The 15993-nt window shown below is 40.6% G+C and overlaps 1 protein-coding gene across 2 annotated transcripts; it reads left to right on the forward strand.

Moving 5' to 3' along the window:
* Positions 1 to 49: 49 nt before the first annotated feature.
* shc3 (SHC (Src homology 2 domain containing) transforming protein 3) lies at positions 50 to 15138 on the forward strand. Of its 2 annotated transcripts, none has more exons than XM_028974686.1 (13): positions 50 to 1683; positions 1914 to 4119; positions 7689 to 7759; positions 8324 to 8387; positions 9224 to 9343; positions 9484 to 9537; positions 9723 to 9774; positions 10126 to 10255; positions 10663 to 10813; positions 11349 to 11409; positions 11770 to 11964; positions 12088 to 12383; positions 13677 to 15138. In XM_028974686.1, the coding sequence occupies exons 2-13, from the start codon at positions 3541 to 3543 to the stop codon at positions 13803 to 13805; spliced, it is 1902 nt and encodes a 633-aa protein (XP_028830519.1). In that variant the 5' UTR covers positions 50 to 1683; positions 1914 to 3540; the 3' UTR covers positions 13806 to 15138. The 2 variants fall into 2 exon arrangements, with proteins under 2 accessions (XP_028830519.1, XP_028830518.1); XM_028974685.1 differs by having other exon boundaries at positions 50 to 298; positions 550 to 4119.
* The last annotated feature ends 855 nt before the right edge of the window (positions 15139 to 15993 follow it).

Here is a 15993-nt window from a genome sequence, read left to right on the forward strand (position 1 = left end):
GATTATGTCCAGCTCGTCTTACCAAAGACTGTTTTTTTTTGCTACGTCAAATTAGCAGACGTAGTTTAGTTTTTTTCTCCCCACAAGACTACGAGCATGCAAATAATGTCGCAGGTTCAGTTCAGTTGCCAATTTGAAGAGGATCGTGAAATAAAACAAATGCATTTCTTCACAACAACGGAAATTTAGAGCAGAGTTAGTATAAGTCTGATGCCGTCGTGCTCGATCTTGAACCGCCAGTGCTCGGAGTGCAGCGTGCCAGGCGAGGTGACTGGCATTTGGTGGGCATGAGCCGTCGGTACGTACCGGCAGCCCACGCAGCAGAACCTGATTGCTGTGCCGTCGGCGAAACTATGGTTACGGTAAAGGTTCTGTACCTATAGGCGGTCTGTCAAGATGAGCACAAAGCTACTATACACACACACACACACACACATATATATATTTGACACTTTATATACATATATACACGTTATATGTATGTATTAGCTGTTGGTCTTTAATGGCTTTGGTATTTTAAAATGGCTGACCTTTCCCCACCTTCTACAGGAGGGGGATGGGGGCACGTAAGGAGTTCCGATGACTGGAGCGAATAAGATCAGGCTATCTAATGGGCTCCTCGTCGCCCCAGAACCGAACCGGAGACGCTCCAGTCACGATCCCACCGGCCGCAGGGATCTGCCCGCCGCAGACGCTGCTTTGTGGAGCCGTGCGCCCACGCCCGTGTTATTTCTGGGTGCGGCGTGGCGTTTACATGCGTGTGAGTGAATGAAGCTGCAGTTGCCTGATTACAGACGTATTAGTAACAGTTGCGAATCTAGGCTCAGAGGATATTATATTATAAATGATAATATGCCCACAACTTGATTACATTTAGTGCATTGAAAAAAAATGTATGAATTGTATCTGTAATCACATCTCTTACGACCGCTTGTGGCATCATAAATCAGGTTGTTTAAACACAAGGGCATTAACTAGTATTTTATCTAAATACAGCAGATTGTAAAAATAACGAGAAAATATGAATAATATACCAATATAACAATCAGCATTAAAGCATCAGCAACACTAACATTGCATTTAGACATTATGCTATTTTCATACACACAAACTATAAAATATATGCATAAATGACATAAACCATAAGGAACATCCACAAAGGCAATGTACGTATGCAAAAGAATTCTGTAAAATGCAATAAACTGTTGTCAATTGTGATTATTCTTCTTTTTAATAATAGCGTAATGCTTGGCTCCTTATGACCTATTGTATTTGCCATTATTTAAAACTTTTACAAGATGAAGAAAAAAAACACTGATGAATCATCTTGTCGTTTGTACTGCGACAGCGAAAAAATGTGGAAATGTTATCCCACTAACTCATATAGATGTTGAAATGTATCTATGACATTTGCAATCCTGAGCATGAAAGTGAAAACCAGAACAGTAGCACCACATGAAGGCCACCAACATTTAAAAGCAATAAAAACAGGCATACAGTGTATTAAAAAGCAACATGGGAAGGGAACATATGTGCACCTACGCTGGGAATGGTCTCTTCCACTATTCTGCAAGCCATCCCTGAATGAGTCATCCTGCTCTTCTCTTATTGGATAGGACCATTCGATCCCAAGGGATTGCCTTGCAGAGGCAGAAAGGCCTCTTTCCATTCACAGAAACACTGGTATGTGAGCTTGCTTTCCATTCACACTGGGAGAAAATCATCATCGCCATCACCTTCCTCAGCATCGGTCTTTTTTTTCCCTCCCTTTTGTTCTATTTGTGGGCTCTTTAAGCTGCTTTCAGGAGGAGCCATCCCTCCTTTTTTTCCGTGTGTTTACCGCTGACGATTCTAAGGAGGAGAGAGCAAACGTGCTCCTTGTTCCTTTTTTTTCTTCTTCTTGTATTTACCAGGCGGAGGAGATGTTGGGAGGCACACTGCAGTGCGAACGCTGCAGCAGGAGGCGAGAAGGAGGAAGCTTATGAATGACTGGCAGTCACCCGACACGCGCTGCTGTGGACATTTTACATGAATGGTTTTTATTTCTGGCTTAATGTAGATGGCTTGATGGCTTTTGGCTGCTTTTTTAACGATAGTCTGTCGTAGTTGTGTCTTCAGTCTTGTGTGCTGATGCTTGAGGAGTCTGTGTTTGCTGTAATTACACTATTACATTGTGTTTTTTTTTGCGTACATAGATAATGCACCAAATTTAATTCTAGGGCTCTCCTTTTTTTCTACACAAAAAACAGAGCAGAAATGCATGTGAATCTGTGGAGGTATAAATGATTTTTTGTTCTTTTTGTTTTTAGAATTTTCAAATTAATAGAAATGATTCTTTGTTAAACATAGGAAACATCTGTCTTGTATGGCATTTTACATATTTAATAGAAATTGCACTAGTCTTGGAATAATATGTGGGCTTGGTAATTGTCAAAATTAAACATGAAAATGAGGGCAATAAACACATTAAGATTAATTGCATTTCCGAAATCACCCTTTACTGTATTGTTACAATTCTTAATTAGTATTGCTAATTTCTTACGTGATTAGAAATGGCTCAGAGCATTTGAATTTCTGAATTTTGTGGCTGCGTGACATAGGCAGCATTTGAACAGATGATGATTATATTTTTTTTCTGAAAAAGCATCCTGGCTAGCAATAAAAAACATATAATCATATGCGCTTCCCACAGATTCCATGTCGAATTCATGTAAATGTCACATTTTGCAGTTGTGCTGCGTCCTCTGCCTGTAACTCATGTTGTTCTCTAGCTTTTGCTATTTTTTGAATTTTTGAATGAAGATAGCTATCAGCCAACGTTTATTCATGATGTCATTGAATGACAGAAAATGGAGCAGCAACTACATGAGCTGATTTTCCTTAAAATGATTATTTTTTAGGTTTTTCCACAATTTTCCACAGCGGTGAAATTAAGGATTTTTTTTTTTTTTTATTATTTATGTAGTCCCGCAACCCGTAGGAAGTATCAGTCTGGGAAATTTGAGAATTGATTGGTTATGGTGTGCTGTAAGTGGGAGGATTTTATTTTTTTTGCAACAGGAAGTGATTTGCAGTGTTCACTGAGCCTTTTGTTGAGAAGGGTCTTCTCAGATCAGTGACTCATGCTTTTACTGTGAGCCGGCAGGCATCGGTGGATGGCTGGTGATCACTTCTGTTGGACCTGCCTTCTTCTCTGGACCACGACAGAGAATCTGATCATCCGACCACCATCTTTTCTTTATCTCTCGACCTTCCTTCCTTTTTTATGATTTTTTTTAAAGATCGTCCGTTTCCATGGATTTTGCTCTTTTGATTTTTCTTTCTAGCCTCTGAACTGGATTGTAGCGCTGGATCTCGGTAACAGCAGCCCAGCAGCAGCAAGGCCAGCCACCATCCCCATCAACGAACTGAGGAAAATTATTAATGACCCGCGTCTGTGGAGCCTTGGCGTGGCTGTAAGGCATTTGCTATGTTCAAGAAGGGAATAATTAGCCCGGCATTGCATCTGCCAGCTCATCTGTAAGCGGCAGATAGAAGGGCATGCTTCACCGTACCAAATACAACCGCTTCAGGAATGAGTCTGTGACGTCCGTCGATGAGCTTCTTCACGGCCTCTCCATGAATGCCAAGGTCTCGGCCACTCCGGCCCCCTCCGGCGAGCCCTCCTATACCCCACCGGCTGAGGGGCTCCCCGCCGACCCCGAGGACAGTGGCACGACCCTCTGCACCCTCATTAACAAAGTGTCCAGTCTGAAATTTGCCAACTCCAGCAGCCTGCTGGGCATTAAGAGCTTGCCCTCTGCCGTGAAAGACCTGGCTGTATCCAAGCTGCAGGGGGGAGGAGGTGGAGCTGGCGGCGGCTCTGGGAGCCCTGGCCCTTCCGGCCCCTCCGCAGCTACCGGCGGCAGCTCCTGTGCCTCAGCCTCCACCGGATCGCCGTGCTCCCAGCAGGACACAGGCGCCATGAGTGCAGGCAAGAAGGGGAGGATGGAGGAGACGCAGCAGCAGGGTGGGGAGGACTGGAACCCTGGGGCAGGTGGGCTTATGAATAAGCCCTCCAGGGGATGGTTGCACTCCAGTGAGAAGATCTCTGGACCTGGAGTGACGTATATTGTAAAGGTAAGTCTCCGTTTTGTCCTCTTCCCCTCTTCTTCTCTTGCTGTTCCCTTCCCCTTTTCCACCCCATTCTTTCTGTTCACTCATTGAATGAATGGAGAATGACAAATGGGAGATGATTCAATTTTGCCCTTGTGTTGGTGAAAGCGTTCTGAGATTATCTTGATGGGAAGAGCCGAAAACAGCTATTTAATAATTCAGACGACAGAGAAGGTCATCATGGGGGAAAAAAAAAAAATCACAGCGAGAGAAAAGCTTTGAAGGCAAAACAACAGCATGGCTGACTAGCCTGAACTGAGTACACCGGTTCAACAATTCGTCATCTCTCTGCCAATGAATAGTTATGGCACACAGTGTCTGCGGTGCTGCTAACACTGTCTGCATCTGCCATATTCTTTTTCTCCCCTGTCTGTTGTGACTGCAGGGAAGCAGTTGCCAGGCGGTTCCATACCTATTTCAGACGGCCTGACCAGGCCTTCATTACTTAATGCACATTGGATGTTACACAATGCCGTATTTGCCTTTTATGTTCACAACTGTGAAAATGAAGCCATGTGACGTAAACCCGTGAATGGTTGGATGGGGGCTCCCACAAAGTTATTGCTGTGACCGTGTGTGAATAGCGTGATGCCCCCTGGAAAACGCGGTGTCTAATTTAAGTTAGAACAGAGTGCAAAGTCTAAAAAGGATGGTGCGAAGCAGAGCTATTGTACGATGCAAGCTCTCGCCCTCACTCACACTCAGTTCATTGTAGAGAAATCTTTCAATTTCAGCACATGCCACTTTGCTTTCATTCATGTTTCTCCTGTACGAGATAGCTGGTCTGCATGACGCCACCATTAGTACTCAGACACCGGAACAGACTGGCTTTGACATGTTCAGTCAATACAGTGACTTTTGGGGTCAGCGTCTCGTTCACTTGCATTGTTCAATTCCACCTCCCTTTCTTTATTTTTTCATATATTTTATTTTGTTTTGTTTTTTTTCTCCCATTTTCTTTTCACAACGTCTGTTTCATCATGTTTGCAGTGTTTTCCAGCGGTTCGGCACCGAGTTCAGTGTGCGGTGCTGCTCACAGCACTTTTAATTAGTTTCATGTGCTTGGCCGTACACATCATGCACCATTAGGCTAAAAGGACAATGATTGACATTGACAGTGTTTTCTCTCTGACACCCATTTCCCACACACACAGAGGGGTCTGAAATAACTTTGCCCTTGGGAACGACATGTTCACTTTCCAATGATAATCCCAACTGCATGTGCATGTTGTGCATGTGGGTGTTTAAAAGGTATTCCACATTTTCCACACGTTGTTTTAAATTATGCAATGGCTAAGGTTGGTACAGAACCCAAGGCATGAGATTAGTAGACATAAACCTTTATTATCTAGCTTCATATTTGGTTATGAAAAATGTAGATACATATTTATAAGGGCTAAGCAGAATAACACTAAAGCCGGTCAGGGTTTAATCAAGAATTAAGTGTTCATATCTAGTATTCCCTAGACATCATGCAGCACTGAGGATTTAATTTGGAATATTCTGTGCAAATATTACTCTCATCTTTTTCTGTGGAGCTCACAGGCTCTGCTGTTACTACTTGCAGGTCCATCCCTCTGCGTTAAGATCAGTGCAGAATAAAGGAATAGATCCACATAAACTGTCCCAGTTCTTCAATGAGAATCCAGCACTCACAATGGCCACTTTTACTCATCACAATCTTGTTGGTGGATTTGTGTCCAGCCTTACAACGATCTAGAAGTGATTAGGTTGTAATTCTTCATCACCACTTACTCACGTCATGAGATATCGAGCATTCATGTGAACAGAGCCTTGTGATATGGGGAGGGTTTGGCAGCAGACTGCAGAAGACAGTTCTTCTGGAGACGTGTCATCCAGCACAGGTGATTCAGACTGGTTAGGTGCGGTGAGGTTAAGGATAAGGTAGAGGTAATGGCTATTTAAAGTTGCTGTAGCTTGCAGCTGCTCATAAAGCTGCATGGCCTGGTAACAGGAAATACATTTTGAAAGATGCTGCTGGTTGAATCAAAATGCTGCATGCATTCAGATTATCACGACAGTTGAAAATGTATCTTAAATAAAATGTATTATGTTCGTACAATGTGTGAAGGTTTTTTTTTATCATCAAATGACTGTTTTGCTTTAATCAATGAACAACAGATCAAATATTGGAGCTGGTTGGCAACCATTCCAAACGTTTCCTTGGTGGAGGACTTTGGGTCCACTTTTGCCCATTTTAGTTTAAGTAACATGTTACTTTTAGTCCATTAAGGTTTATGAAATTGTATGTATTGTATAAAACAAATGTATCTATTTTTGCTGTTGTATCCTCAAGTAGCAGAACTGTATTTTTTTTTATTGTTGTTATTGTGCCTATATGAAATACTACTGATGGTATATTAACTCCCTGTAGTATCACACCGGATTACTACTCTAATCCAGTTTAGATGGTTGAGGTTTACATATTCCCAGACATATGCAAATTATACACATACAGTTATACATTTGAAACATTTCACACAAAAACTATAATGAACAATTTTCTAATCTGTCCTGTCTCTCCTGCATTCACATGGCAAGTTTGTTTAAAATATGAAGACTAGGCATAGATGCTAAAAAGAGGGACGCATGTCATCACTTTTCCCCCCAGAACAAAATGTTCCCTGGCGGTGATATTACTCAGAGTTGGTGCCATATGTGGGTGGATATTTTACTGCATGGGATTTCAGAGATTAATTGGATCATGTTGTGCTGAAATGTATGTGCATGCATGAACGTCTGTGTGTGAGTTTGTAAATTAATCTCAGGTATGCCGGGGTGTCAGATATGTCGACTGACATCTGATACCATTGTTTTTTTTATCCTGTTGGCCATAGAAAGATGTTAAGATTAGATTTTACACTAAAACTTCCTACACTAAATTTAAGTTAAACTAAAATAAAGTTTGGAGATTTGAATTGTGAAATCAAACGCAGGATGCTTCCATTGTTGTCGACAAATATATGGCCAATGCGGAAATGCTAGGATCTGATGACATCAAATGATCAGAAGCATTTAAAGGCTTTAGACACACAACCTTAACAATATCCTCTTAATGAATGCTTGAGCAGAAATGAATCATGTTAAATTGTATCTCCATAAAACAGAATATTGGTTATCTGCCATATAGTGTTGCATGGTTTGTTGTCAGCAGGGGAAAGTTACATCTAAAATAATGGGTGTTCCTGCGCTGACCGGTGATATCCCAGAGTGTGGAGCCCTTTCGAGCTGTCATCTGCAGTGGAATCCAAATCTGCCAGCTCTGTCATTACTGGCTCTAAATAGGTCCAAAAAGCCACAACTGTCAGCCTCGCAGATCTGAACACAGTCCTTGTTGACCTGTTGCAAACGAAATGGGTGGAGAAAATTAAGTAAAAAATTACTTTGCAGCATCATAAATGTCATCAGGTCTTTTTCTCCATGTCATACCGATCCTCTTTGTAACAGAAAAGATACATGTCAAAACGAGTTTTTGGGAAATTTTGGGAGTCAAATGTATTCCTCTCTTCCAGTATTTAGGTTGCATAGAAGTCCTTCGCTCAATGAGGTCCCTGGATTTCAACACAAGATCACAAATAACAAGGTGAGAATTTGCATTTTGTTCAGCTCGGTCGTCATTTGCCACATGTCAGAGGAGTTGGTCGTTGTTTTTTCGCTTGATATGCTGGTCTCTGACGCACAGGGCAAAGTCAGACTCGATGGCTGTCGCAGTGTGTCATGTCCATTTTTCTGCTTGACTTCCTGGTGTTGGCTATGGCAACGGGGATGTTCAGTGCCGCTTCTCATTGACACATTATTAATAGGCTTTCCTCGCAACACATTTAAAACGCTTTATCGTGATCTAAAGCATGACTTTTCTTTGTCGAGCTGAAGATTGCTATGAATATCTGTTAACTGTTATGAGAATGATAAACAGAAAATGAAAATGACGACGAGAAACGTGCATTTTCATATGAGGCGCTCTCAAAATGGACTCTGTTTCCATTTTGTGGACTCCGACTATAACGACTGTATGGCATCTGTGGCATCTTTGCTCAAGGTTGTTTTCTAAAACTGCATTTCCAGTGTCTATTTTTGTTGTTTTATCCTGTCCTTCCTTCCTTCACTCTCTCCTTCAGCGTTTTCTTTTCTCCAACCCTTCCAACAGGGAGGCCATCAGTCTGCTGTGTGAGGCTGTACCAGGCGCCAAAGGAGCTCCCCGAAAGAGGAAGGTACACAGTGCTGAAGCAATAGAGCGGTGGAGGAGTGGAAAGAGCATGAAAAGAAGAGAGAGCTAGGAATGAGTGAGACAGAGCGGAGGTGAGGTGGGTTAGGGAGACTGATGTGAGACCAAAGGATGACAGCAGACTGTTGTGTGGGGAATAAGCAGGGGGGGAAAAAGTGAGCGCGCGTGGAAGAGATGGGTGGAGGTGGCAGAGGAAGAGAGAGATGGTTGAGGGGAAGAAGAGAGCTATTGAAGGATAGGATGTGGAAAGAGGCAGTCAGAGAGGGAGGGAGGACGAGAGAGAGAGAGATGTGTGGTACAGCATGCGTAGGCGTACACACAGCTCATGGTGCACACTGCGTGCCTGGTGACTCATGTAGTACAGAGTACCACTAATCAGATGGCAGAGCTGAAAACCCTCATCCCGCTGTGTTTGTGTGTCTGTGTGTGTGTGGGTTGGTGGTTGCGCATGCGTGTGCGTGCACGCGCATGTGCATTTGTACATGTGTCTACATGCATAAACAGCGTCTCTAAAAATAATCCATCCCGCCGTTTCACTATTTAATTTTGGGAAAGACAATAATAAAAATCTGTTTGAAATATTTTTGCTGTTTTTATGTGTCAAAGAAGATAAGTGATGTATTATTAAACTTTTGACAGTTTCAAATGCACCTGGGAAATATGGGAACAGATACTTGAAAGCCATATAAAGTTCCATTTGAAATTAATCTAATCTGTATGACGCAGACACACCAATTTCAAAACCACTGTTACTAATAGTTTTCATATGTAATAAGCATTTTTGATCTTGTGACAATGTCATTGCTTTCTGTTTCTCTACAGCCTCCATCCAAAGCACTGTCTAGTATTTTAGGCAAGAGTAACCTCCAGTTCGCCGGAATGAGCATCAACCTGAACATTTCTACCAGCAGTTTAAACCTGATGACTCCAGATTCTAAGCAGGCAGGTTAACATCTTTCCCCACTGTGCATCTCAGCGTGTAGTACATACAGTTCATCAGGCATAATTTGTTTAAAGGGGAGGAGTGACAAGCCTTACAGTTACATGCAATAATTGTTATTGTCTATGTTGTGTTTTTATAGATAATTGCAAATCATCATATGCAGTCTATTTCCTTTGCATCTGGTGGAGATCCGGTAAGGCACTATGGAAACGGCTCACTTTTTTTTTATTCTGACTGTTTCGTTTTTCCTGCATTGCATAATCAGTCTTATAATTTTATATCTTTCTTATAACTTCACTAAAGATCGAAATAGAGGAATAGATTACAGCCTGCTGACCTGTGATTGTATTTGTTCTTACTAACTTTTCTGTTGTGCAGGATACGACTGATTACGTTGCATATGTAGCTAAAGACCCTGTAAATCGTAGAGGTAATTTTTCCTTTTGCATTTCCATCAGTTGCTGAATATGACCTGAAATAACTTATTATAATTAAATTTATTATATTTATTAATATTACGGATAATTTATGAATAATTTAATTTGAAATATATATTATAGTTGTTATCATTTCATGGTATGGGTTAAATACATTAAACAACACATTTTACAATAATGAATAAGCAAAAATAGAAATTATTGAGTGGAAAAGTTCACAGACTTGGTGTGTTCACTCTTATAACATACAATGACATATCACATCTTCCTTTCTTAAACTGTAAGACAGCAGACAGGCTGAACCATGACAATGTCCTCTCTCATCCATACCATGTCTGTTGCAGCATGCCACATTCTGGAATGCTCTGATGGCCTGGCACAGGATGTGATCAGCACTATTGGCCAAGCATTCGATCTGCGCTTCCAGCAGTACCTCCAGTGTCCCTCTAGCAAGCTTTCCACTCTACATGATAGGTATGTGCTGCACTCACACCTAAATGCATTGTCGCAGGCCAAACTAATTCATGACATCATTGGTAAAGTCATAGGTGAGGGCTGCATTTTAGAATATTTGTTTTGTTATGTAGGGTCATGTTACAGATGCTAGAATTTAAGCAGTTGCTATTTCATGTAAAATAATTTTGAATCTTTCATATCCTTACATCCCTATGCGAAATGAATGGAAAAATGGTGAATTATAATTCCTTTTACCATTTCTCAAATTAAAACAAATGACAAAAATAGATAACAATTAAAAAATCCATACATTTTTCTGGGGATTATGTAACAATTCAGTACAGCTTACATCCAAGCCACATGCAGCAGTTGCTGTGAAACTCTATCTTGATGCCCACCTCGCAAGAACATTTTCTCTCTGCCAGAGTGCTTAGTATGGAGGAGTCCCCATGGACAGAGGAAGAGGAGGAACCTCCTGATCATCCTTACTACAACAACATCCCAGGGAAGATGCCACCTCCTGGTGGCTTCATAGATGCTAGACTGGCAATTCAAACACCACCAGAGGGCAGTCAGGTGTGCGGTCTTTCTACACACTCATAATCTCAGTGCCAAATGTCATTATTTTTGGAATAAATAAATAAATGTATGTGTTAATGTCATGTAAATCACATGCTCATAATGTAAGAGTCAGTGTTGTGAACTGTGTATAGCCCTTACCTAGTCCACTTCACTAAAACAGTCCTATCAGCGCATATGTTTTCAGCTCTCCTCTGGATAAATGAATGAAAAGCTTCACATTTTTATTACAGTAACACAGTAGAAGTACTTCAAACAAAATATAATAGTTCAGTGTAATTCACTGTCAATGAAACTGGGAGGATGCGAAACATCCTTTTTCACAGCTACACATTTTCACTGCACTAAAAAAATGTCTGAAGCTCTCTGGCTAAATAATGTGTTACTACAGACGTTTCAAACCAGTCAGTTACATCAGTTTTATGTATTTCTAACGTTCCATTGTAATAACATTAATTTGTGTACACATGCATGCATTGCATTCTTTTTCAATGTATGTGCTCTGAAAGGTCTGATCATTCTTCCCCTAAAGGCTGCAGGGCCTGGAGTGGACCAGACATATTACCAAGGCAGGCCCATGTTTGTGCAACAAGGTTAGATGCTCTGTTATTTTTTGCCTCCTTCCTCTTTTGAGAAGAACAGGCAGGCAGACAACACTGTTGAGACTAGAACTGCACAATTGTCCATAATTCAGTATATACTCAAAAATATGGACAGCTTTCTGGCACCTATATATATAATTTCTATATATCTACTGTATATAAATCTATATATCTATCATATCTATTATATTTCTATATATCATTTCTATTAATGTTGCTGCATATTAGAGTAGATATATATTTTTTCCCTGCTATTTAAATTATTATAAACATTTTTTTGGATTAACTGATGTGGAGTTCACCCTGGTTCACATTCAGAAAAAAATTAACATTCCTCTTCATCTTCTTTAGGATCTTGTGACATATATAGCCTGCCAGAAGGGAAAAGTACATTACCAAAAATGGGAGAGGCTCCCACGTACGTGAACACCCAGCACATAGATGCTCAGGTGCTGGCAGCACTTCAGGGGGAGTGTGAGCCTTCATCTGAAGGGGGCTCAAGGGGGAAAACCAAAGATAGCCCTCGGAAGGATCTGTTTGACATGAGTAAGAGCTCACAACTAATGCTAAAGCTAATTTTCACTTTTTCCTCCTGGGTGCATGTTTTCGACCATAATACTTCTATCATAAGGCCTGTATTAGGAAACAGCCTCACTGTCTTGCCCACAGAACCATTTGAGGATGCCATCCTGATACACTCGCAGGCTCCAGCACTGAACAAGGCCAGCTCTGTGGACAACTCAAGCCCATTGTTGGTCCGTTCTGCAGCATTCAGGGCCCACGAGGAGCTGGAAGGCCAGGCATGGTACCACCGGGAGATGAGCCGCAAAGATGCAGAGAAGCTGCTAAAGGAGGATGGAGACTTCCTGGTGCGGAAAAGCACCACCAACCCTGGCTCTTATGTCCTTACAGGCATGCACAATGGGCTGGCCAAGCACCTCTTGCTGGTGGATCCCGAAGGCACGGTGAGAAATTTATGTGATAAATACGTTTTGTCAAATACATTCCTCACACCATATGGCTCTTTACTGTAACTCTACTGAACTTCTTGACATATCTGTCTCTAGCCTGTCTTTACCAAACTCCCATTGTCCCATTCTCAGTCTTATTGTATATGAGGCAGTGGTGGTCTAGTGGGTAAGGAAGCAGACCGTTAATCGGAAGGTTGCCAGTTCAAATCACCAAGGTGCCACTAAGCAAAACACCATCCCCACACACTGCTCCCCGGGTGCCTGTCGTGGCTGCCCACTGCTCACCAAGGGTGATGGGTTAAAAGCAGAGGACACATTTCATTATGTCACTTATGCTGTGCTGCAGTGTTTCACCATGACAATCACTTCACTTTCAATTTCAGTGTACACCTAGTCAGCTATAACATTATGACCATCTTCAATATCAATATTCAAGATTTTGTAACAATGTCAGCTGGAAGTGTGTGGTAAATGTTAGGCAGGAAGTGAATATTTAGTCCTTCAATTTGGAAGCAGAAAAAAATCATCAAGCAAAAGGATGTAAGGGTCTAATTGTGTTGAAAGGACAAGTGCGTAATAACATCTCAAAAACTGCAGCTATATTTTCTGCAGAATATGTATTGGTCAAGACCTCCCAAAAGTGTTCCATGCAAGAAAAAGACTGGTCTGTATTGTGGACGTATAGTCTGATCTACTAGAAGAGCTACTGTAGCTCAGACTGTTGAAAAGTTAATGCTGAAAAGTGTCAGAACCTAGAGTATATAATGTTTCATTGGGTATGACAGGTTGTGCTGCTTACCAGGGAATACAAGGTTGATATGTAGACTTGGCCATTCAATTCTGCTGATGTCAATCCAGCATCTTGGGACAAACTACACAAGCAAGTCAAATCTATGAAGGCACCAGCTCACAACCCCCAGGACTTAAAGGACCTGCTACTGATAGCTTGATGCCAGATGCCACAGCGTACCTCAGATGTCTAGTGGAGTCCATGATTTGACGGTTCAGGGCTGGATTGACAACAAAAGTAGTGTTTATTTGGTGGTCATAATGTTGTGGCTTAACAGTGTATAGAAGTTATATATAAACATACATGAAGCATCAACAATTATACAGTGCAGGCCAAAAGTTTGGACAACACATTGAATGAGAAGGTGCGTCCAAACCTTTGGCCTGTACTGTATTATTTGCCATTGGTTCATTGACTGGCAAATGCTGGGACATTACTAGTGTACTCATCTACTAATTCATGAAAAAATGGCTAAAATACTTTGTATTTTTTAAAAGGTACGAACAAAGGATCACATTTTTGAGAGCATCACGCACCTGATCGGCCATCACCGAGACAACAACTTGCCCATTGTGTCTGCTGGAAGTGAACTATGTCTGAAGCAGCCTGTTGGGAGGAAACAGTGACGACCGTCGAGAATATTTCCTTGGAGGCACAAGAGTTACCCCTCTCAGATGTAAAACTTGAAGATGTGAACAATGAATAAATTCTAGTCAGAGGTTAACTCTGCATGGTGACCGTGGCGTGGTCAGTGAAAAGTTCAGTGGCCCCGTTGCCGGCCACTCTGGACGTTTTGCAGAGATTCATTGATAAAATGAGACATGATTTATAGAACTGTTATTATTTTGTTGTGATTGAAATTGTATATTTTTGGAGAAGACAGGTGCATTTGGACGTGTGTTGATTTGGTGTTTTAAAAACAAAAAGGCAAATGTTAATAGTTTAGATGAAGAACAAATTGACCTAAAAAAATATTTTAGAATAAACTGAAAATTTTAGTTTTGTCTATCAAGCACAACAAGATTTAGAGGAAGATAGAGGGAAAAAAAATAGAAAAAATGTTGTTTATATTGAAGTATTTTAGGGTTTGTTCTTTATTGCAGCTAGCTTGACAACTCATTTGGTAGTGTTCTATCAAACCACTGTTGATTCTGCTTTTATGGGAAAAGATGTGAACTTGTTTGCTTTACAGTAGTTACACAGTATCAGGCACATGCTCTCATGCTCTGAACGCACACTCACACATACACACACACACACACACACACACACACACTTACACATAACAACGCTTTCTATTGAAGTGCATACATGTCACTGCACTCGCATGACTTGAAAAATTCAACTGTTCTTGTGTTCATCGTCTGTAGACCTTGAACCCCTATTAGGAGGTGCTTGTGTATGCTCACAATGTAAAATATTTATGCTTTTCTGAATTTTCATTAATTAATAAAAGGGGTGTGTTGATCAATTAGTTCAGGGCATAATTTAAAGTAAATGTATAAATATCAGTTTTCAAACTATTCACACATTATTATTATATAATAATAATTATTATTAGTCATTTAAATTCTTAAGTGATTGAGTGATCACCAAAGTGACATTGGGTTTATCTGAAATGATTTTCAGTTTACACACCCTATATAGAAAGAAACATTCAAACTATATATTGATTGAAAAATGGCACACACACTGAAAAATGGCACACAAGCTGAATTCCAACAACCAATAGGGTTTCTCATATTTTTATTTGCAGTATCTACAGACACAATTGAGTTAATTTGCAGAATGACAGATTTGTAGGTTTTTGCATAGGTGAAAAAGGAATGGGCATGCGCCTTAAAAGTGTGACAAACTGCCATAACTGACATATATATATTTCTCCATGCCTGATCCAGGTTCAGTTTAACAATGTAAGTGTACATGGATGTTATGGCAGTGTGAGGGACTTGTTCAACTCACAATGAAATCACTTCAAATGAAATCATCCAGACCTCTTTTCACAATTAATAAGACAAAAACGTTTTTAAACCTTCAATGCCTTTGTTGCACGAAATAGTATTATAAACTTAAGTTCAAGCTGATTCTAGATATGATACTTGTAGGTCGAATTCAGGCTGGGCCAATCCCAGACCTTGTTTCTCATTTTCAAATGTGATCTGTTCTCTTAGATGTTCTGTTCTTTTAGACTAAAGAAAAGCAGACCCTCACATGATGCTGCCACCACTGTGGTTGAAAGTAGACCATTTTTGGGTGATGAGCTGTGTTGACTTTGCATCAAACATATCTTTTGGAATGAAGGACAAAACAGTTGTCAGGACATTTTTCTTGAGATTTGAGAAATTGAATGTATCTTAATGCAAAGTTTGTACTTTTGTCTTACCAAATTGCTTTTGTCTTACCACCCTACCTCACACTGTGGGGCATATACAGAATGGCTGTAATATGCAAGAAGTCACTAGTTACAGCCATACATACAGTTTGTAAGGCACCATAGGTAATATTTGCTTTTTGCCCAGTCAGTTATTTTAGGATAGCCTCCTGTTCCTTTAAAACTGGTTGAGACATATTTTATTCTCTTCTTCTTTTTGTGAGCCATCTTTTCCTCAGCACACTTCAATTACAGACTTGATGGGAGACAATACATTTTAAATGATCTAAGAAATAGTTTTTGAAGAGTAGTAACAATCCAGCTATTTTTAAATGTATTGTCAGTGTAAGCATTTTATTAAAGGTGAAAAGGTTTGGCATGCTTTGTCTTCATTATTTTACAAAATCTGAAATGATTAAGAATCTGCTGTAGTTTCACTGTAT

The sequence above is a fragment of the Denticeps clupeoides genome, chromosome 3 (assembly GCF_900700375.1).
Source record: "Denticeps clupeoides chromosome 3, fDenClu1.1, whole genome shotgun sequence".
NCBI classification, from domain to species: domain Eukaryota; kingdom Metazoa; phylum Chordata; class Actinopteri; order Clupeiformes; family Denticipitidae; genus Denticeps; species Denticeps clupeoides.